General features: G+C 39.1%; 1 protein-coding gene across 2 annotated transcripts; it reads right to left on the reverse strand.

The window, feature by feature from the left end:
• Positions 1-48: 48 nt before the first annotated feature.
• On the reverse strand, positions 49-22,200 carry LOC141554166 (KRAB domain-containing protein 5-like). Of its 2 annotated transcripts, none has more exons than XM_074285782.1 (5): positions 19,134-22,199; positions 16,203-16,288; positions 12,351-12,477; positions 11,393-11,488; positions 49-942 (listed from the first exon to the last, which is right to left on the reverse strand). In XM_074285782.1, exons 2-5 carry the CDS (start codon positions 16,218-16,220, stop codon positions 923-925), a joined length of 261 nt encoding a protein of 86 aa, XP_074141883.1. In that variant the 5' UTR covers positions 16,221-16,288; positions 19,134-22,199; the 3' UTR covers positions 49-922. The 2 variants fall into 2 exon arrangements, with proteins under 2 accessions (XP_074141883.1, XP_074141882.1); XM_074285781.1 differs by lacking the exon at positions 49-942 and adding an exon at positions 949-9,372 and having other exon boundaries at positions 19,134-22,200.
• Between the last annotated feature and the right edge of the window lie 1,246 nt (positions 22,201-23,446).

Consider the following 23,446-nt stretch of genomic DNA (forward strand, 5'->3'; position numbering starts at 1 on the left):
CGGTGGGCGTGTCAGCTGAGGGAGCTCCTCCTCCTGTGCTCCCTGCATCTAGTCAGGAGCCGGTGCAGGGAGGACTCCTGGGCTGTGTCCGGGAGACTGAGGCACTGACCCGCCTCGGGACACAGGACAAACAATACAACTCTCTCCTCTCTCCTAGGGTTTTCCCTTTAATGCTGTGGTTAGTCCACCAATCTCTTCTATGGATTTAATCTGCTAGTCAGTGGTATATTCACACTTCATGTCTTATTTTTTAATTGCTTCTAAAGTCCTTTCCTTGGTAACCCTATTGCTCTCCCAAATTTATTTCATAGTTACCACTCCTGGTGCCTATTTCTTCTACCTTTTGGCTAAGGAAAAGATCTTGTGAATTTGTCACACGTGTTTGTCCAACTAGGAATTACTGCCCTGAATTTATAGAGAACTTACTTTTCCCCTTATAAAGGCACATAAAAAATGATATCTTGTCATGATTGTTCCGTATCAGAAGAACCGTGCAATAAGAGAGACTTGGTGCCATATCACTCTTCAGCAATACCAGTTCTGCACAAAAACAGAGAAACAGACAGACGGGGAAAGGGAGAAAGGAAGCGAGAGACAGAGACAGAGAGAGAGACAGAGAGAGAGAGAGACAGAGACAGAGGTAGAGACAGAGACAAAGACACAGAGAGAGACAGAGAGACAGAGAGAGTGTCTGTGGGTGTGTCTTCTCATAGTCCCATTGTTGAGGTTGGGAAGGGACCCCAGAAGGTGAAAGTCACCCACTGGTGTTAAGAGGTGGCTCAAAAGAATTTGCAGGCTGGAACCCATTTCCAATGCAAAGTTTATTGTAACTGTAATGGCATTTGAAGCTGAGGCAGTGTGTCTCTATATGTGTGTGGGAGACTTGCCCATTACTGCGCAGGTACAATAACCATCCAAATATCTAAAGCTCAGAAGGAACGTCTGCAGATTGGGAAAGAGATGGAGTCAGATGTACATTAGGCATTTAGTATGGCTGGTGGCAGAAATATTGGCAATATCAAACATAATATTAGTGGGGCAGCTAGGTGGCGCAGTGGATGGAGCACCAACCCTGAAGTCAGGAGGACCTGAGCTCAAATATGCCCTCAGACACTTAGCACTTCATAGCTGTGTAACCCTGGGCAAGTCCCTAATTACCTCAGCAAAAAAACAATAACCAACATAGTATTATCTATAACCTATCACTCTTAACAATCCAAATAATGGCAGAATTCTAGTAATGTCTCTGCATTCCTACTCTTTAAAGTAACTGGTGGGAAGTCAAAGACTCATTTTCTTTTTTTTTTCTTTTGTTTTGAGTCATAAAGCACTACTTTTATTTTTATTTTTAAATTATAGCTTTTTATTGAGAAAACATATGCTTGAGTAATTTTTCAACATTGACCCTTTTGTTTCAACTTTTCCCCTCCTTTCTTCCTTCTTACCTTCTCCCCTAAATGGCAGGTAGACCCACACATGTTAAATACAATATATGTATACGTATTTATACAGTTATCTTGCTGCTCAAGAAAAAATTGATTTAGAAAGAAAGTTAAGAAAAACCTGAGAAAGAAAACAAAAAAGGCAAGCAAACAACAGAAAGAGTGGAAATGCTCTGTTGTGCTCCACTCAGTTCCCATGGTCCTCTCTCTGGGTGTAGATGGCTCTCTTCATCAATGAACAATTGGAACTGGTGTGGATCATCTCATTGTTGAAGAGAGCCTTGTCTGTCAGAATTGATCCTCATATCGTCTTGTTATTGTGTATCATGATCTCCGGGTTCTGCTCATTTTACTTAGCATCAGTTCATGTAAGGAAGATTCATTTTCTTGAGCTCACTTCTGGTCTCAGATACTTCCTAGCTGTGTGACCCTGGACAAGTCACTTTGCTCTTTTTCCCTGTGTCCTCATGTGTAAAAAAGAGCTGGAGAAGGAAATGGCAGGTGCTTCAGTATCTTTGCCAAGACTAATCTCCCTCATTTCTCCTCAGATTGGAGGGATGGTTGGTGGAGCACTAAAATCCGGTCAAACCTTTACTATTTGGGGGGCTGACATTTGAACTTTACAACTAAAGTCACTACTTTCCATCTAGAGCTCTGTGGGCTATTCAGGCTGGCTGTCACTTTTCTCCCCACTTTTCACCTTCCCTTTCTATACACTATTCCTTCGTAAGAAAGTTTCTTGAATGCAAGAACTGTGGTTACTTTTTTAAAAAATTTCCTCTGCTTTGTACTGTGTCGAGCTCATAGAACATTTAAACCTTTCTTCTTTTCTCTAAGACCTATACATTAAAAGAAAAAAAAAAAAAAAAAGCTTATCTTTCCAGCTCCATTTCTGCTAGCTAATCTTGCTTCTCACTTTTGAATTTGTCTACAGTGGCAGTCTCTGGTGGATTCTTTCTTTATCTCCAAGTCCTTTCCTGTCCTTGTATATAAGCTGTAGGAAAGGTACCCTTGGGTTCTAGCAGGCATAGAAGGGGAGATGTCAGCATAGTGAAGAGATAGAAATTAAAAATAATGTGAATTCTGAAACAAGCTTATTCTCTACCTTTCACTAGAAATGCTAAAGCACTCATCAAGGCAACTTAGTTTCCCAAAATGTCTTATTACCATAGTTAAGGTAACTATGATGTGTCCAGACTGGCCTGATTAACAACTTAAAGATACCTAGGATGGGAAGCCAGGCTTTCCTAGACTGTCTTTGTTAGTATCTTCAGGATCATCCCAAAGTCTCAGTATACATCCTTGTTCCCTCCTTTATTTTCCCTCCTGCCAGAAGGAATCCCCAATGCTTTATTTCCCCTATTAAACATGTGCTACTTATGTCCGAAATATGTTTCTCTCCTAGTGTGCTCTGCATGCAAGAGACTCTTAGCTTAACCTGTTCCCAGTGTCCCGGACCTCCCAGTCTGTCTCCCTATGTCAAGTTAGGCTGGACAAAAAACTGATTCTGGATTTGCCTCTCAGTTCAGTATTTGAACTATATTAGAGATGATTTGATAGGAGTCATATAAGATGAAAAGGGATGGAGAGATGGGCAGGGAATCCCCATCAAGGAAGCTCATACTTCCAAATACATATCAATGAATATATGTAGATGTGTGTATGTAGTAACAAAAGAAATTGGAAGAAAAAATAAAGATTTTCTAAATGTAGAAGGGTCCTAATTTCTTTTGTTGCTTCATTAATTAAAGCATTATCGGGTCCAGATTGAGGGATTCAATGGTACACATGCTTTCAGAAAAGCAAAGAATGCTGCAATGGATTGCTAATGCCATGGATTCAGAAGTTCCCATCAGCAATGTCAGTCACAGCAACTGTCCATACGGTAAGTCCTGGCCACATCCACTTGATGAAATGGAGGTTTCTCTCACCTTCCCTTGTTATCTCCAGAATGCTGGTGAAACATTCTGGTTGTCCACTTGTTATTTCTGATGTTGGCCACAGAACCTGCCTATTTTCCCTTCTCTTCACATAATCATCAATGACATCTTTTAATCCCAATTTTCAGTATCCAGTAGCATTATTCATCAGAGCCTGCTGACATCTACCACAAGCTTCCAAATTATGTTTTGTGTGAAAAGAGAAATCACTCCAGTATTTTTGTCAGAAAAACCTCAAATGGGATCATGAAAACTTATAAACAATTCAACAAAATCACAAGGTTAAGAGGGTATCATCAGTTATCATTGTCTCTCCACCATTATTTTCCTATTGAGTTTGATATTTTTCTATATGAAAGTTTCAATGAAAATGTGATCAACTTTCCTTTTCCCATTACAGATAAATGTATGGTTCCCTAGATTCTTATTCCCTCACTACTTCCTCCTTTGCATATTCTTCTCATATATACCAATCGGGGGAAATATCAAGTTCTTCCCTTTCTTCTTTTTATATTACCAAATTCCTTCTTACTCTCACATTGCATTCTCCTTTAAAAACCAAAGAATGGAATCAATCCACTGTTCTCCGTTATTCTTTAAAGATTTGCAGGATCTGATGAGACATTTGTTTCTTCTCTCCCCATTACAATATTTGCCCTATCTATCTCATTGCTCAAACAAATTGGTCTTTTTAAAGTCCTGGCTCCGTACTTCAAATTTCTTACTCATCTCTAGTCTTTTCATCAAAAATGCTCAAAGTTCTTTAGAGTCAATTTTGTCATCATAGGATTATGTCCAATTTTTCACACTACTATTGGTTGAAGTCCATGTATTTTGCTTCTTGACATATTGTATTCTAATGTCTCTGGTTTATAGTAGAAGCTGCAAGGCTATGTGTAAATTTGACTGGTTCCTGGTCTTTGATTTACATCCTTCTGGATGCTTCCAAGAGATTTCTTTGATATGGATATCCTGGATTTGGACTGACAACCCTAGTTTTTTCTCAGTCTTTGAAGGTGATTGGTGGGTTCTTTTTGTTTTTACTCTGCTCTCTGGTGCTGAAAGATCTGGTTTTTATTTTTTTGATTTCATAAACATATAAGATTCAGAATTTATTGAGTCCTTAAGCAAAAGATTTGTAGCTCCCCAAGGGCTTTATTGGGCACTGTCTAATTTGTCTGACTTGGGCATAGACCCTTGAAGACAACAGCTGAGTGGGACCTGAGGAATGAATGCATTTCAAGCATTGTAGCCAAAAACTTGGAGATACATGATAGAATGTCATACGTGGGAACATGAAGAAGGCCATTCTGCCTGGATATGGAGCTCAAAAAGAAAAATAATGATCAATAAGCCTGGGGAGATGGATTGGTTCAACATTCTTTGCAGGCCAAGAAGAAGAGTTTGTACCTGATCTCACAGTATCTAGGCAGGGCCAGCTGCAAGACGAATCCCTTTACTGACATCATATGGGAACTGGCTCAAGGAAACTGGGGTGGGGGTGGTGGGGGTTTAATCTACAAAAAATCTTGGATCAGAGGAAACTAGAATGGTCCTTGAATGTAAAGGAGGAAATCATCATTGTTCTGCTTATTTCCAGAAGGAAGAATCAGGAGTCTCAAGAACTAGTTGGTAGAAATGAAAAAGAAGATTCTGACTTCATGTAAGTAATAATGCCTTGTAAAATCTGATCTCTCCAGAAATATAATAAGTGGCTCAGATTGCTCTTCCCACTTCACATCTTTGGGGCAGTTAATTGTTACAATGGATGGAACACTGGCCTTGAAATCATCTTCATGAGTTCAAATCTAGCTCAGATATTAAGTATCTGTGTGACCTTAGGGAAGTCACTTAAACCAGCTTGCCTCAGTTTTCTCAATTTTAAATAAGCAGGAGAAAGATATGGCTAATATTTTTGCAAAGAAAACTCCCAATAATGTCATTAACACTCAGAAATGAAAAAACAAAAATACATGAGACCACTTATAAGTTATGTTGTAAATGGGATATATGCCGAAATCCTTTTTTAGGGAGAGGGGCACAAATCAAGAAATAATTAATATTTACTATTGTTAGTACTTCATCATTTACAGTAATGTTTATCAAAATGTGCTTTCCTTCCTTATCTCTTTTAATAAGATCTATTTTTATTTTTGCTTCATCTGAGATCAAAATTGCTACCCCTGCTTTTTTCATTTTAACTGAAGAATAATAAATTCTGTTTGTCGTTACCTTTAATTTGTATGTTTCTCTGTCAGATGTGTTTATTGTAATAAATATATTGTAGGTTCTTGCTTTTTAATCACTCTGTTATTTGCTTGAATTTTATGGGAGAGTTCACCCGATTCACATTCACAGTTACTATTACCAGCTCTTTATTTCCCTCCATCCTATTTTCTCCCCAGTATGTACTTTGGCTCTCCCCTTCCACTTGTCCTTTAGTCCAGTTTTTTTTTTTTTTTAACTTACTACCTACTAACCCTACTACTTTATCTCCTATCATGCTTCTCCCTTCCCTTAGTAATGTTTTTTTTTTTTTTTAACCCACTCTACCCCCTATCTTTTCTTATGTCAACCCATCTCTCCTTCTCTTACCTTTTCCCCTAATGTTTCTGTGCTCCCTTCTATCCTGCTTTTCTTTTCCTTTCTCCTTAATTTTTTAGAGTTAGATAAATTTTTATACCTAACCTTCTATAACTATAAATGATTACCAGAACCAAACTGATGAGATCAAGCTTCAGACATGCTCATTTCCCTCCCTTCTTTCCCCCAATTATAATAGGTCTTTTGCACCTCTTCATATGATCTAGTTGTCCCATTGTACCACACCTTTCCTCTTTTTCCCATACAGACCTTTCCTCATCACTAAATGTCTTTTTCTTTGATATTATCACATCAGAGTCCATAGACAAGCACACCCTCAGTCCATATTCTGTCCCCTCTGTAGGCCCAGTGAAAGATAACAGTTCTCAATAGGTACAGGTATTATTTTCCCACCTAGAGATATAAATGGCTTCACCTTTAAATAATGTATTTTCCCCCTTGTTTACCTTTCTAGACTTCTGGAGTCCCGTGATTATAGTTTAAATTTTCTGTTTATTCTGTTTTTTTCAGTAGAAATGATTGAAAGTCCTTTATTTCATTAAAGCTCCTCTTCCTCTAAAAGAAGATGCTCAGTACAGATGTGTAGTTAATTCTTGGTTGTAAGCCCACATCCTTTGCCTCCTGGAATATATATGACATTCCAGACTCTCTGATCCTTTATTTTAGAAACTGCCAGATCCTGAGTAACTGCCTAATCTGTTATTGTTGCTGGAACCCATGAAGCTATTTTCATGTAAAATAAATAGCACTGAAAAAAATTCCTGTCCAGTATGGGTTCTACTGGATTTATTAAGTTTTCCTGATCATTAAAAGCTTTCTTACATTCTTTACATTTAGATTTCTCTTCAGTAGGAATTATCTGATGTTTCTTAAGATTGCGATATGCAAGAAAATTTTCTCAATTTTATTACATTCAAATATAGGATTTTCATTACAGTCTGCTTCAACATCAGTATATTCAAAGAATTTCCCTTCAGTATAAATTTATATTTTTTAAAGTTTCTCTACCACTTAAAGTTTTTTCCACATTTCTTGGATTTTTAGGTTTTTTCTTCAATATGAATTCTTTTACATAAATTAAGGTTTCTTATACATTTGAAGGCTTTTCTACATTCATTACATTTATGGTTTCACTTGTGTATGAGTTTTCTTATGTCTATTCAGATGTCCTTTGTAGTTGAAGGCTTTTCCACATTCATTACATTTATGAGGTTTCTCCCCAGTATGAATTATCTTATGTCTATTAAGGCCTCCTTTCTCTCTGAAGGCTTTTTCACATTCATTACACTTATAGGGTTTCTCTCCAGTATGAATTGTCTTATGCGAATGAAGGCCTCCTTTCTGCCTGAAGACTTTTCCACATTCATTACATTTATAGGGTTTCTGCCCAGTATGAATTGTCTTGTGAGAATTAAGGCAGCCTTTCTGACTGAAGAATTTTCCACACTCATTACATTTATAGGGCTTCTGGCTAGTATGAATTAGCTCATGTATATCAAGGTTTTCCTTACAAATGAAGGCTTTTCCACATTCATTATATTTATATGCTTTCTCTCCAGTATGAACTGTCTTATGCCTTTTAAGTCGACTTTTCCAGATAAAGGCTTTTTCACATTCATTACATTTATAGGGCTTCTGGCCAGTATGAATTACCTCATGTAGATAAAGGCTTCCCTTACAAATGAAGGCTTTTCCACATTTGTTACATTTATATGGTTTCTCTCCAGTATGAACTGTCTTATGCTTTTTAAGTCGACTTTTCCGGATGAAGGCTTTTCCACATTCATTACATTTATAGGGCTTCTGGCCAGTATGAATTGCTTCATGTACTTCAAGACTTACCTTACAAATGAAGGCTTTTCCACATTCATTACATTTATATGGTTTTTCCCCAGTATGAACTGTTTTATGCTTTTTAAGGTGATCATTCCGGATGAAGGCTTTTCCACATTCATTACATTTATAGGGCTTCTGCCCACTATGAATTGCCTCATGCTGAATAAGGCTTCCTTTACGACTGAAGGCTTTTCCACACTCATTACATTTATAGGGCTTCTGTCCAGTATGAATTATGGCATGTAGATCAAGGCTTCTCTTACTCCTGAAAGTTTTCTCACATTCATTACATTTATATGGTTTCTCTCCAGTATGAACTCTCTCATGCCTTTTAAGGCGATCACTCCGCATGAAGGCTTTTCCACACTCATTACATTTATAGGGTTTGACTCCAGTATGCATTTTCTTATGTGAATAAAATGTTCCTGAAAATCTGAAGGCTTTTCCACATTCATTACATTTATAAGGCTTCTCCCCAGAATGAATTGTCTGATGCATATCTAAGTGTGCCTTATATCTGAAGGCTTTTCCACATTCATAACATATGTAGGGTTTCTCTCCAGTATGAATTCTCTCATGTCGATTAAGGCCTGCCTTATCTCTAAAAGCTTTTCCACACTCCTTACATTTATGTGGTTTCTCTCCTGTATGAATTCTTTTATGTATGTAAAGGCTTGTCTTCCAGTTAAAGGCTTTTCCACATTCATTACATTTAAATAGTTTCTTTCCAGAATGAATACTCTCATGTTTATTAAGGGATGCCTTGCATATACAGGCTTTTACACATTTTTTACATTTCTCAGGTTTAACGGAAGTATGGATGTTTTTGTGTCTATTAAAGGTTTGCTTAAGTTTGAAGGTTTTCCCACATTCATTACATTTATAAGGTTTCACTAGAGCATGAACTTTTCTGTGTCTATTAAAGACTCCCTTAAGGCTGAAGGCTTTCCCACATTCATTACATTCATAGGGTTTCTCTTCAGTAGGAATTCTCTTATGTTGACAAACATATCTTGTCTGGCTAAAAGTTTTCCTACCTGTATTACATTGTTTTATAGGCTTTTTTTCCAGATTTGTCTGTGGAACAGCAAGATCTGAATTGTAGCTGGAAGCCTTACCACATTCACCAAATTTATTAGCTTTCACTCCAGCATGAATTACTCCATGTACACTAAGGCTTGAACTGATGTCGAAGGTTTTGTCACATTTATTAATTCTATGAGGTTCTCCTTGAAAATACACTCTATGGTAATCATTAAATTCTGAATGCTGACGATAAAACTTCTTATAGTTATCAAACTTGCAAAAGTTCTTTACAATGGAAATTCTGCAAGATGAAGTTTTGCTGTGCGTAACTATTAACTTCATGGACTGTCTTTCCATTTTTTTTGTCTGCCTTTCTAATTCAGTGCCATAATTACAAGCTTCTCCCAATTTAGAATCCCAGAAAGCATCCATTATGAAACTCTCTCTGGATGTCTCTCTGTTAGCAATACACTGTTTTGGATTTGACCCCTTAGTTTCATATTCTCTTTTTTCAACAGAGGAATCTGAAAGTAAGACAAAAAAAGCATCAGCACTCACTGTACAATGTTGTGGGGAAAAGAAAACTTTATGCTCAATTCTAGATTCAGTCATCTCCATTAGGAAGCAGGGTGACTGATATGGACAAGGGAGAAGAAATATGATCAAGAGGAAACTGAAGCCCAGATATAGGTGAAGAGAAAGTAACAGAACTGCCCATGACTTCAAAAACATTAACATTTTCAGAGAGAAAAACAAAATTCTAAACCATAGATGATAATATTTGAAGCTGATCTCTGGTAACACTGAAGAAGTGACTGAAACAGTGATTTTATGAAGAAAATTCCTAGATCAAACCAAGTTTCCACCTTCTATGAAAGTTATAGCTTGAGAATTGCTTAGAACATTGAACAGTGAGGTGTGACCGCCATACTGCACAAAGCACTAAACCTCTAGGCAAGAACACTCATATTCCTGAGTTCAATTTGGTCTCAAGACACTTTCTAGCTGAAGGACTCTGGTCAAGTCGCTTAATTCTGTTGGCCTCAGTTTCCCCATCTATCACATGAGCTGGAGAAGGAAGTGTTAGGCCATTCCAGGATCTCCATCAAGAAAACCCCAAACAAGGTCACAAAATGATGGACAGGACTCAAGGTCTTAATAGAAATACTGAGGGGTAGAAATGAATTGTCCAGTGTCACACTTAGAAAGTGTTAGAAGCAGGCTCTGAACCCAGCTCTGCTAACTGGGAAGTTGGTGCTTTTATACTTTATAACACGTCAGACACTTAGAGCCTGATTTCATGTCCTATGTTTCCTGTAAATTTGTTTCGTAAATTTGTTGGGATAAAAAGCCAAAGTGTGAGTAGCAATTGTGACACTAATGAGGTCACCATGGGCAAGTTAAGATCTTCTGCCTTTCCCCAGACCTTATTCTAAAATGAAAATGATATAAACACCATACATCCCAAATGTTGGTAAAACATTCCTTAATCTGCTCCCAGTATATTAGCTAAAATTATTACTAAAGTCAGTAATGACCTTAAAGGCAATTTTCCATGAAACAGTGGAAATGGCTGATAGCACCAATTTAAGGTGGGAAAGGGAAAGAAGGAAGAGGCTGGAAGGGGTAGATGGCATCTTTATAGGATCTGTCCCTGAAAAGAATGAGACCAATTGAAAGGAAGCTAAAACAGGTAAGAAGTTGGAGCAATGGTATGAATTTTTAAATACAGATCAGACTTAATTATACCAGAAAATTATTTTCCCAATATCTTTCGCAAAGGACTCATCAAAAAGAAAAAAATAATCTAAAGATTTAAGAATAGGAAATACTTATGGAAATAAAGGATAGGTTAACATATATTTTAACATATTTAATATGTATTGGACTACCTGCCATTTGGGAAGGAAGAAGGGAAAAATTTGAAAAAATTACCCATGCATAAGTTTTGCAAATAAAAAGCTATAATAATAATAAAAAATTGTTTGTTTTTTGAAATGAAATAAAGGATAGGACCCAGCATATGGGTGGAAGGCTAAACATCATCAATAAGCTTTTTCTGAGATTAGAGAGAAATACAAGAAATACAAATTTACTAGAAAACCATTTCTTGACATGAAAGGTGAGTTACAGGAGGAGTGCAGGAAGGACAACTACAGCTCCTCTCCTCAGGCCTATCGACCTTGAAAGAGAGCTCCAGGCCCAACATTTCCAAGGTAACTCACTGTAATGACCCAGCCAAGCTCCTGCTGACAGTGAGTCCTGCCCTTGCCTAGATTTCTGGGTCAGGAGTTTTTAGCTGCATCTGACCATGTATAAGACTCTCTGAGGGATTTCTGGGCAGAGATTCATATCTCAGAGGAGTTTGCCATTTCCTTCTCCACATCATATCACAGAGGAAACCCACAGGGTTAAGGGACCTGTCTAGGGTCTCACTGCTGGGAAGTATCTGAGGTCAGACTGAAACTCACAACCCTGAGGCTCCTTCAGTCCAGGGCTGGCACTTGGAGGACTATACCCCCTGCCTGCCTGGTTATTACTCACCCTTCGAAATGCATCTGGGGTCTTCTTCCCTTGATAGCCAGGGGGTTTCATGTCTCTCCAGCTGAGAAATCACATTTGGTTTAGTTGCTGGAAGCCCTGCTCAAGGAGAAATAAGTGGGAAGTGCTGAGAACACAAAGACACCTTAGAACTCAGTCCTGATCTCTCTCTACAGAAAAGGAGCAAGTCTGGAAATGCCAGGGAGAAGCCTCAAAGACCCTGAAGGAAGTTTCCCTCAGCAAATGTGAAGGAAGGGATAGAGCCTTTGGCTCTATCACCCACTCCTAGTCTGCTGGGAGAAGTCTTTCCTTCTCTGCCCTGGGGCTCTATGGAGAACCTGAAGCCGCTGTGCAGAGAGAGGAAAGGAGAGCCTGCAGGGCTGCAGAATGAAGCTGCTGATTTCCAGCTGGACAAAGGACTTTTTGTCTGGGAAGAGCAACAACTGCTTACAAACTGCCCAAAGGTCTAAGGGCATTTCTATGTAGAGGTATTTGTGTGACTTTCCCTCCATGTCCAGCAAACTCAAATTTAGTCAGGCTCCTCAGCCCCCCACAGCCATGGACTGATGAAATCCTCTGACCTTGCAGTGGCTCACACATGATGTTTTCCCTGCTATCTCTGCAGGTCACCATGGGATGCTTCCCCAACTCTGCCATGTGCTGTTCTTGCCCTTTAACTCTTGTAACCTAGTTTCCTTCAGAGCTTAGCTGAGAATCAGTGATCTCTGGCATGAAGCTTTTCCTTACCCCCCCTACCTGCTCCTGCCATCACTTGGAAAAGACTTGTTTCAAACCAACATTTCTGTTAAAAAGTATTTCAACTCAGGATCTCTCTGGATAGTACAGAAGCTCCATGAGCAGGCTCTTTTTACCTTTGTCCTCCTAGTGAGTGCCATAGTTCTTGGTACTCACTTGGAGAGAAATAAATTATGACAGAATGACTAAAAAAAAATTATCTTACCCAGAAAGAGAAAGTTCTCATAGTTCTCCAGCATCACATCCCTGTACATGTCCTTCTGGACACGATCCAAATAGCTCCATTCCTCCTGGGTGAATTCCACAGCAACATCTTGGAATGTGAGGAATTTCTAAAACATGACAGAATCTTAACTTGAAAGATGAAAGAGACTTCAGAAGCCATCTACTAATGGGGGTCCGGAAGGAAAGAAGGGAATCATTTGGATATTCAAATGTAGCCAAAAAATGAAATAAATTTTATTTTTTAAATTTCCCTTTCCTTTTTTCCCTTTTTAAATAATAACTTCTTATTTTTCAAAATGCATGCAAAGAAATTTTTCCAACATTCACTCTTGCAAAACCTTATGTTCCAAATTTTCTTCCTCCCCTAATTGTTAACAGCAAGTAATCCAATATAGGTTAAACATGTGCAAGTCTTCTAAATATATTTCTATCTTTAACATGCTTTGCAAGGAAAATCAGATCACAAGGGGGAAAAAAAATGAGAAAAAAAAAAAAGCGAACAACCACCTACAAAAAAAGGTGAAAATATTATGCTTTGATCCTCATTAAATCTGCATCTGCATGCAGATGGTTTCCTTCATCACAAATCTATTAGAACTCCCTTGAATTACCTCACTGTTGAAAAGAGTGAAGACCATCACTGTTGATCATCACATAATCTTTTTGTTACTATCTACAATGCTCTCTTGGTTTTACTCACTTCACTTAGCATCAGTTTATGTAAGTCTTTCCAGCCTTTTCAGAAATCAGACTGGTTATTATTTCACATTGAACAATAATATTCCATTACACTCATAGCACAACTCATTCAGTCATTCATTTTCTAGTTCTTTGCCACTACAAAAAGGGCAGCTACAAATATTTCAACATATGTTGTTTATTTTCCACCTTATTATGATTTCCTTTTGATGTAGACCCAATAGAGACACTGCTGGATCAAAGAGTATGGTCAATTTTATAGCCTTTGGGCAAAGTTACAACTTGCTCTCTAGAATGGTTGGATCAGTTCCAAACTCCACCAAAAATGTGTTCCAGTTTTGTCACATCCCTTCTAACATTTATCATTCATGTCATCTTACCCAATCTGAGAGGTATGAAATGGTACCTCAAACTGGTTTTAACTTGCGTTTTTCTAATCAATATAGAATGCCATTTGTTTTAATTTTTCAAATGCAGAACAATGTTGTTTTTTCTTTTGTTTTTCTTACTTGCATTTTGTTAAGAACAGGAAGATGGAATTGCTAGTTCCCCATATTCAGCCAGTTAACTACAAAAACATCCCCTTGGTTAAAAACAAAACAAATTTCTCTTGTTTACTGCTTTTAAACAACCAACCTGTGTGCACCAAGCAAGCCCTAAGTAGGATTCTGATTGGCAGTAAATCCAAAGGCATTCCCAGAAAAAGAAACTTCTTTAGAAATCAGAAAAGCAAGTGAATGTAAGAGAGATTTAATGTACTACTGCAGTTTAAGACAATTATGTAGGAAAATTGGAAACATAAAAAACCCGTAATGACATCAATTGGTTTGTGAAAATAAATTATAATTGTATAAGGATATAATAAGTTTGGAAAAGAATTACTGAAGAAATAAATGAAGATGGATGTAGAAATAAATGAAGTGGATGCTCAGACTAAAAAAGATCAAATTAAATTGAGCATATAATTATAAAGATATAAAATACTGAATACAGAGAATGAGCATCTTGAGGGCCAGGAACTCTGGAAAGGTATACTTGAATCAAGGACAACAGGATCCTTATAGTTAAGCACCTACTCAGTGAGAGTGATGGGATAATGGTTCTACTTAATGTGATGTAATGATATAATCACTGGGCTCTTAAATGTATCAGAGTTAATGTCTCCTTGGCTCTCCCCCAGATATGGGGGAACTAGTGGGAGAGCAACTAATTGAATATTATGAAGCTAAGAGTCCTGATTCAATTCCTGAGCAAACATTTCTAATGTACAATATAATACAATTGGCTTTAAGGAATTCCACAAATTCTTAAAAAAAAAAAAAAAATAGGAAAAGTTTTAAAGAAAATAGCCAGACAAGGAATTGTGAGGAGAAAGGGGTGAGGATGGGGGGGGAGGGTGAATGGTACTAAAAAAGCAGCTGAAAAGCATGGAGAATTGGGCAAGAAGGGAGATGAATTTAAGGGGTGTGGTGCTTCTCACTTTCACAGCTCAGTTACATCAGAGCAGGAGCCTTTAGGGCATTCCCCATCTCCTGTCTCTCCCCTCCCCTCAATTTCTCCTTTGAGAGTGGAGGGAGGATGAGGGGGAGGGGCAGTAATACCATCAGTACTACCCATGCAGCAGCTCTGTCTATCCCCTATGACACAATTACAAAGGGCACTAATTAAAGCTAAAGAGGAAGGATAGGATACATCTGGTGATTAAAGAGGTTGACTCTTCAGGTCAAGAAAAAAGAAGATACACTCCTTGTAATCTAGAAATTATTAAAGATCTGAAGAACGCTTGCACTCTTTATGAGTCTACATAGTCTTATGTTAAGATGTTATTAGAGAATGTGGCTTTTGAAATTTTAACCTCTAATATCTAGCAAAGACAAGTTTAGAAGTTGGACAAAACTTGTGGCTTTCCGAGTACAGTAAACTCTGTAGAATGCAAGCCCAAAGAAATATGCAAACTGGAGTTAATATACCAATCACCTGTGACCAACTAACAAATATAGGTCCTTATGCAGACACTTTAGCACAAATTAAATTACCCTATAGCAGCATATGAGCAAATTGCTACTGCTGCTGCTACTATCAAAGCATGGGGCACCCTCCCAGGAAGGCAAGATAGAGGGGAAGCCTTCACAAAAATAGCCCAAGGTTTAATGAACCCTTTGCTGATTTTGTGGAACGTCTGCAGACAGCTGTCATACAAACTATTGGTGAAAATGCAACAACAGAAATTATGATAAAACAACTCACTAAAGAAAATGTTAATGACGTTTGTAAAAGACCCAAAAACATTGGGTGATTCCATCTCTGACTATATGTGCCACTGAAAAAGCATGGCTGTTAACCCAATGTGTATAACAACTGACTCATGAACATCAAAAATTGTTAATGAGACTATTGCAGGACATCAAAAACCTGCAGGAATCATTGGATTCCCTGACATTTGAAGTAATAGACAACAGACTGGTTTTAGACTATATTTTGGCTACTTAAGGAGGTATATGGGTGATTGTTATTTATATACCCTCCTTCTAGGATTTATGGACATATATAATTCCTCATGTTGATCCATATTGTTTGTTACATCAAAACTAGCCTGTGTCATATCACTTTGTGCTTGTGTGTGTGTGTGTGTGTGTGTGTGTGTGTGTGTCTCTATCTCAAATTGCTTAGTATATCTTGTGGATGGAAGGCAGTGAGGGAGGTGAAAAATGTGAAACTCTAAACTTAAAAAGCAACAACTATTAAAAACTGTTTTGCCATATATGTAAGGAAAAAATGAAATAAAATTTAAAAAAAAAAAAAAAAAAAAAAAAAAAAGAAAGAACTACCATGAAGGCAGAAGCAAGAAGACTTGGATAAAGAATGGACAATGTGCTAGGGAAGATGGGGATGATTCCAAGATCGTGAACAAAATGATTGGAAGAATGATGGCCCTCTGCAAAGAAACAGGAAGTCTGAAAGAATGGCAGGTGATAAGTTGTGGGGGAAGGTGAGCTTTCTTTTGGTTATGTTTCACTTAGAGCACATCTAGCAGGTGGATAGTGATTCAAGAGGGATACTCAAGAGATAAGTTAGGCTGAGCAAGGTTTGTCCCTCTCTCCTTATTCCCACCTTGACATGTCTGTATTCTTACCTTTTTCCTGAAGGCCATGGTCCTCCAAAAATCAATCCTTTTTCAGTGTTTCTTTAAGATTCTGACCTTTCCCAAGTCTTGTCTCCCTAGAAGATGGAAGAGTTACCTTAGAATAAATTTTTGCTTCCCAGAACTGACCTAGTACTGGTACCAATAGTCACTACCAGGAGAGCAAGATTTCAAACTGTGAAGATTTTACCAAAAGGTGGGGGAACATCCCACATCAGCCTCAGAAACCTCACATTCAAACCTGAATACCAGGACATACAAATGCCCACTTTTTCAAATACTGAATTGGATAGAACAATTATTATAATTGAAGACAACATAATACTAATAAATACTAAATAAAAATCCTTTGGTGTCTAAAAGAACTAATTATCTAAGGAAGAAGTCAGTAAACAAAAACTCTAATTAGATTGAGATATGTAGTTTTATATGTACTCACACATAACAGACAAATACATCTGAGAAATAGAAAAGAAAGAGAAGAGTAATTAAAAAATGAGAAAAGAGAAAGAAAAGTACAAGAAAAAGCAGAAAAAGAACACAGGGATAGAAAAGTAAAAAGTCTGGAAGAACTGGCTCCAAATCCTATCTTAGTAGGATCTGGCATTTACTAGTCCTGTGAGCCTGGCCAAGTCACACTGCTTTTCCAGGCTGATGAAATGAGAGGGCTGGACCTGAAGAATTCTATATTCCTTTACTGGACAGGAAGGTGGTGTAGGATACAGAGGACCAAGGCCTGGAGGTAGGAAGTTACGAGTTTAAATCCAGTCACAGATAATTAATAGCTAGTTGATCCTGAGTAAATCAGTCAATCCTATTTGCCTCAGCATTCCTATAAAATGAAGTGGAAAGGACTCCAGCACCTTTGCTAAAAAAGACTGAGAACGAGCTTGATACAAGTGACACAACTCCACAACAAAGCTCTCTCCAGATCTCAAAGTTAAGTATTCTAGGATCATAAAGAGATCAGTAGGGATGTAGATACCCACATGCATATTTATACATTTTTTCAAACTTATCACTATTTCATTGGTTGGGGAGGTTCATCCCTCTCCAGGTGCAGATTATCATTTCTCTGTGACCTGGGACAAAACCTCAGAATTCTTTTCATCAAAACCTCAACTTAGGCAGGCCAGACCTTGAAAGACATTGAGATTATCCACCCGGAGAGGCTTCTGGGGATAAAACTTTTCCATTATCTTTTTGTATCCCTTCCAAGAACAAAAATTCTCTTTTCTCCTTGTAGATGGACCCATTTGGTCAGCTGAATCCTGCCAGGCTGCCCAAGCTCCCTGATAGAGACAACTGAGGACTGGCTGTATCTAAATTTAGAAGGAACCATCACCTGGCTAATTCCTTTTATGTTCAGCATTATAATGCACAAAGAATTAATTGGCCCTAGACAAATCTCTACCTGTATGCCTCAGTTTCACCAACTGTAACTTGAGGAAAAATCATAGCTCCTAGAGGGTCCCCTTTAGTTTATCTTAAACATGAACTTAATAGTGGCACCTACTTCTTCTGGTTATTGTGAAGATTAAATGAGATAATATTCTAAAAAGTACTTGGCACAGTGCCTGGTGCAGAAAAGGCCCTCTACATATAGTTATTTCCTTCCCTCTTAAGTAATGAGTGATGGAGAGATGAATAATGGCATCTACCTCTCAGGGCTGTTGTGAGAATTAAATGAGATAACCATGTTGAAAAAACATTTAAGTTTTTTTTTTTTTAATACAATTAAAACTAAATACAATATAAAAAAGAAAATAAATGGGAAGAGACAGAAAATGGAAAAGCATTTGTCACATGCCCAGAAGACATTAGGGAGGATTCAAAATATGTAATAGTCAATTTCCATTTCAAATAATAGTAATAAAAGTAGACATCTTCATGAATGTCCATGTTTTCATTGCTTCCTTGTTAATTCTCTTGTTCCCTGCAGTACAATTTTTATTCTTTTTTTCTCCTTTCATTCTATCCCCTTCCCCCAAGCAACATATTTCTGTTCACATATTCATACACATGAGCACACATGTCTACCTCACTTACATACACCCACAGGCATGTGTACCCACACACATACATAACAGACTCCCCTCTTACATACATCTATAGACACACGTATATTTTCATCAAATACACACACGCACTTGTTGAGACCCGAGAATTCACAAACTCAGTCTTCGAGTTAAGACCCAAAGAGTTACTAGAATGCCAACTGAAACTGGCTAAAGTTCTGAGGAAATTGACCAAAGAGCCAGACGCAAGAAGCTAATTTCATAGCCAAGAAGTCACTGATCTGCTCATTTTATGGCTGAGAGGCACAACTGAGGAGGGCAGGGTGGGGTAGTTCAGTGAACTGAAGCCACTGGGCTCCCAGACAGCAGATGGCTCTCCCACCGGCAGCACAGTGTGAGACACTGCAGAGACCATTGCTTAGTCCTAGAGTTTCTCAGGAATTGCTACATTCTCACACACAAAAACATATATATACACACATGCACACACCCATACACGTCATTACTCAGGCATTTACGCAGAAATACACACGCTAATGCTCCCTTGAGAAACCTGAACAATAATAATAAAATCTAATAAACTCCACCCCGATCCTTGTTACAATGTTATACAAAGTCTCTTCTTCCCGGTCCCAGCTAATTCTGCTCTAGGTGTCCTTCACTTGCCTGGCTATTCCTTACGCTCCTCCACCCCTAGGAGCCCTCCCTCCTTCCACTCCCCCTCCCCGCTCTCTCCCCTTCTGCCTCTTTTCTCTCCTCCCTCCTAGCTCTTCCCCCTCCCTTTTATCCCACTCCCATTAATCCATCATTTATGCTCACAAAAACGGGTCAATGTAAACCTTTGAACCCACCTCCTTCCTGACTAAATCCCCCCCTTTGGCTTTTTTTTTTATCCAAGTCTTACCTCAATAAGGTGTCCCAGGTATCTCCCTCAGAACACCGAGACTAAGAATGCTGGGTCTCTTTTTGCTTTTTCCACAGGCGCTTAATCAATGCTTATTGTTTAGTAATTTACACCAGCTCTCAGCTGGTGCTTAATCAATGCAGGCTGCATCTAGGCTTCAGGAACATAGTCCGCCCCTTTTAACAGCTGAAGAAAAAAGTGGGGCTCAAGTTTCTAGTTCAGATAGCCTCGGGGGCAGAATTAGAGCCCAGGACTTTCGGGATCTATTTCTCGCTCTCTCAGCTCCGGAATCCAGCTCTCTACTTGGGCTTCCCCAAAGAAAAACCTTCCAGACCACAGACACTCAACCACAACGATGGCAAAAGTCCCGACAAATTGCACCTAAGGGAAAAAGGATGGAAAGGGCCATCTCCCCAACTGTGCCTGCTCAGATATCGCGTGGCCCTAGCGGGCATCCGTCGTACCGGAGAGTCTTCTCCTGGCTTCTGGGAAATGTAGTTTCGGGACTAGCGCGCAGGCGCACGGCTTAGTTCACTTTATCTGGGCTTAACCTGACTTTCAGCACCAGCTGCTGGGGATAGATGGAGGCGCCAGGGGTTAAGCTAGATGGTCCCTGCCGCAAAGCAGCGGGGGGAGGGGGGAGAGCGAGGTAAGGCCAGACACCGAGAAGTGACTTTAAAACATTTGCGAAATAAATGCCAAGTGCATCCGCATTGTGAATTCTTCACATGACTGAACCCCAAGATTCGCTTCCAAACTCCGCGTCTTGAGCCCCATCACCTCCCCCTGCTTTTCTTGTGGCTTTTGTATGTGCTCCTCCACCGTCCATGAAGTTCCTGGAGGGCGTGTTCCCAGTGCTTCGGGCCTGCCTGGCTCAGAGCCAGATTTGTAAGTGGAACTAGGAATCGCTGCCCTGACCTTATTGTAGAGAACTTACGTGTCCCCTGGGTCATTCACCTAAAAAATAGCCTAACTGTAATCTACGAGAGATCTTGTCAGGGTTGTTCCGGGTCTGAAATGCTCCACAGTCCGGAGAGCCTCGGGGCCATCTTGCTCCTCAGCAGCCCAGGGCCTGCCCAAAGTGCGAGCAACATACAGAGAGTTGCTTCCTGGCTGATTGGTCATGTTTGGGTACTGGACGTCTAGGCACTCTCTGGGTGTAGCATCGGCTGCCATCATGCCCAAAGTATTTTTTTTTTAGGCCCTGAATCAGTCTACGATCTGATGCCCAATGGAAGCCTCGGTTGCATTTTGGACATGTGGTTTTGGGTCTTGTTTTCCCAGCCTGTTTTCTCACTCTGTCTCTATGCCAACATTGAGCTTTCAGATGGCCTACTTTACCACATTGAAAGCATTGATGAGTCTCTCTGGAAGTCCCTTGCCAAAAGGGACCCTTCTTCCTATGTTGGGATCTTGGGAAGTCTGCACCATAGCCTGGCTATAAAAGGTATTTGTGCCCACTGTGGCACAGCGTCTTATGATCTCCTCTAAAGGAGCCTCTTTGTGTAGTCCCAGTATAATTCTTCTACAAACCTCATTAGCATTTTCTCTAGCAAGTTGCCTTATCATAATTTCTGTAGGGTATGATGAGATTAGGGTGAAGTTTATAATGAAGAAAGCTCAGGTAAAATCTGATAAAAAAAATCCTCAATGAGATGTATGACCACCAAATTAAAAGAGAGCTAGTGATAATGTAAAGGCCTGTCATGTTTATTGGCACATCTCCAATTTTAAAAGGTCTACAGGAAGATCCTAGCATATGGAATGTTTGTAGAGTGGAGGAGTTTGTGAGAGGATGAGTTTTTTCCTCTTTGTACTTGAAGAGGACCAAAGACATTAGGGGGTCAAGGTCAGGGTACAGCATGACTGTCTGATCAGCCCAAACTGAGCTCAGAAGGGTCTGCCACACAAATAGTCCCTCTGACCATTTGGGATGGATATGTCTCTGGATTTCTACATCTCAGGTTTCCTTTGTGTTGCTCTGATTTCTACTATATGCACTCAGTGGGACCTCTGAGGCTGAGACACAATAGAGTACAGATCAGTTCTCTGTTATGTGTCCAGGTTTGGCCTGAATATACTAAGAAAACAGAGGTTCTCCATCTGCCAGCACCACACCATCCATCCTTGGAACCATTAGGTACAACAATGGGAGAAATGTGGATTACTGTGGATGAGCCCACTTACCTCGGTAGAACACTGTAAAGGGATGTACACATACACGAAAAGGTTGATGCATGAATTGTTCAGGGTTTGGGAAGCCCGAAAGAAAAGGATGGGAAAGAAGAGGTATTAGCCTGATTACTAAACTGAAAGTCTTCAGAGATGTTGTGCTGACTTTGCTGTTGTTTGGCTGTGAAACCTGGAAAGTCTCCCTGCACCATGTTAGAAAATGGAGACAGTTAATTGACCTGTGTTAGGAATGATGAGATAGGAGTCACATAAGATGAAAAGGATGGAGAGAAGGGCAGGGAATCCCCAACAATTCAATCCAACAAATACTTACAGAAAAGCAAAGTGGAGAATGCTGAAATGGATGAATACCATAGACTCAGAAGTTCTCATCAGCAATGTCAATCACAATACCTGTCCATCCTGTGTGGTGCCTGGCCATGTCCACCTGAGGCAATAGAAGTTTCTCTCACTTTCCCCTGTTATCTCCAGGATGCTGGTGAAACATTCTGGCTGTACACTTGTTATCTCTAGTGTCTGTCACAGGACTGGCCTGTTTTCCCCTCTCTTCACATAATCACCAAGGACATCTTTTAATCCCGTTCTTCAGTGTTGAGCAACATTATTCTTCAGAGCATGTTCCATCTAATGTGGGCCTCTAAATTGTGTTCTGTATGACATTCATTTTTTATTTTTTTTAGAGACTGTTGCAATCCTTCTCCCTCTGACATACAAACTTCTCCTACCCAGGTGAATAAGAAATTTAAAATTTCATATCAGAATTATAAGCTCACAATCTGGAATTATGCCCAAAAAGTTATCAAACTGTGCATACCCTTTGACCCAGCAGCGCTATTACTGGGCTTATATCCCAAAGAAATAGTAAAGAAAGGAAAGGGACCTGTAGGTGCCAAAATGTTTGTGGCAGCTCTTTTTGTTGTAGCTAGAAACTGGAAGATGAATGGATGTCCATCAGTTGGAGACTGGTTGGGTAAATTGTGGTATATGAAGGTTATAGAATATTATTGTTCTGTAAGAAATGACCAGCAGGAGGAATACAGAGAGGCCTGGAGAGACTTAAATCAACTGATGCTGAGTGAAATGAGCAGAACCAGAAGATCACTGTACACTTCAACAACAATACTGTATGAGGATGTATTCTGATGGAAGTGGAAATCTTCAACATAAAGAAGATCCAACTCACTTCCAGTTGATCAATGATGGACAGAAATTACTATACCCAGAGAAGGAACACTGGGAAGCGAATGTAAATTGTTAGCACTACTGTCTATGTACCCAGGTTACTTATACCTTCGGAAGGTAATAATTAATGTGCAACAAGAAAATGGTATTTACACACATATATTGTATCTAGGTTATATTGTAACACATTTAAAATGTATGGGATTACCTGCCATCAGGGGGAGGGAGTGGAGGGAGGGAGGGAGGGGATAATTTGGAAAAATGAATACAAGGGATAATATTATAAAAAAGAAAAAAAAAAAGAAAAAAAAAGAAAAAATAAAAAAATTAAAATTAAAATTAAAATTAAAAAAAAAAAAAGAATTATAAGCTCACTCAAATCTAACAGTCCTGAGCTTCCAAATTATGGGAACTTGACCGTTCCATGAACTCTGTATATTTTTGACACTAGATACTAGGAACTAGCCATTCCTAGAGATGTTTATGCTCCAGAGAGGAGTGGCTCCCTCCCTGAGCATAGGCAATTAATAAAGAACTGTCAAGATACAGACGATATGGAACGAGTCAACTAGTGAAGCCCTCCCGTACCTCACACCTGCACAGATGTATGTGCCAAACCCTTATATAATTTTTTGGCAAAAAGCCCTCTTTGTCTAAAGAGGGTATATAAGGTTGAGTGTCCTATATCTCCACTGAGTCTCATCCATGGGGAGGACGCTTCGCCTGGAAAAATCTTTACACAACTCAAGTTGAGAAGGCTGAAAAAGAGGGGCTCCCAGCTGTTTGATGATCTTGTGGGTTCCCTTGAGTTGATGATGTAGTTTCTTCCTCTATCTGCTACAATTGTCATATTGTTAATTGTTCTTATTTCTATTTGTTTTTTTATGCAAATCTAAACTATCTATACTTTGTCTTATTTGATTAAAACTTTTTACTTT

Source organism: Sminthopsis crassicaudata, chromosome 2 (genome assembly GCF_048593235.1).
Source record: "Sminthopsis crassicaudata isolate SCR6 chromosome 2, ASM4859323v1, whole genome shotgun sequence".
In the NCBI taxonomy this organism is placed as follows: Eukaryota; Metazoa; Chordata; class Mammalia; order Dasyuromorphia; family Dasyuridae; genus Sminthopsis; species Sminthopsis crassicaudata.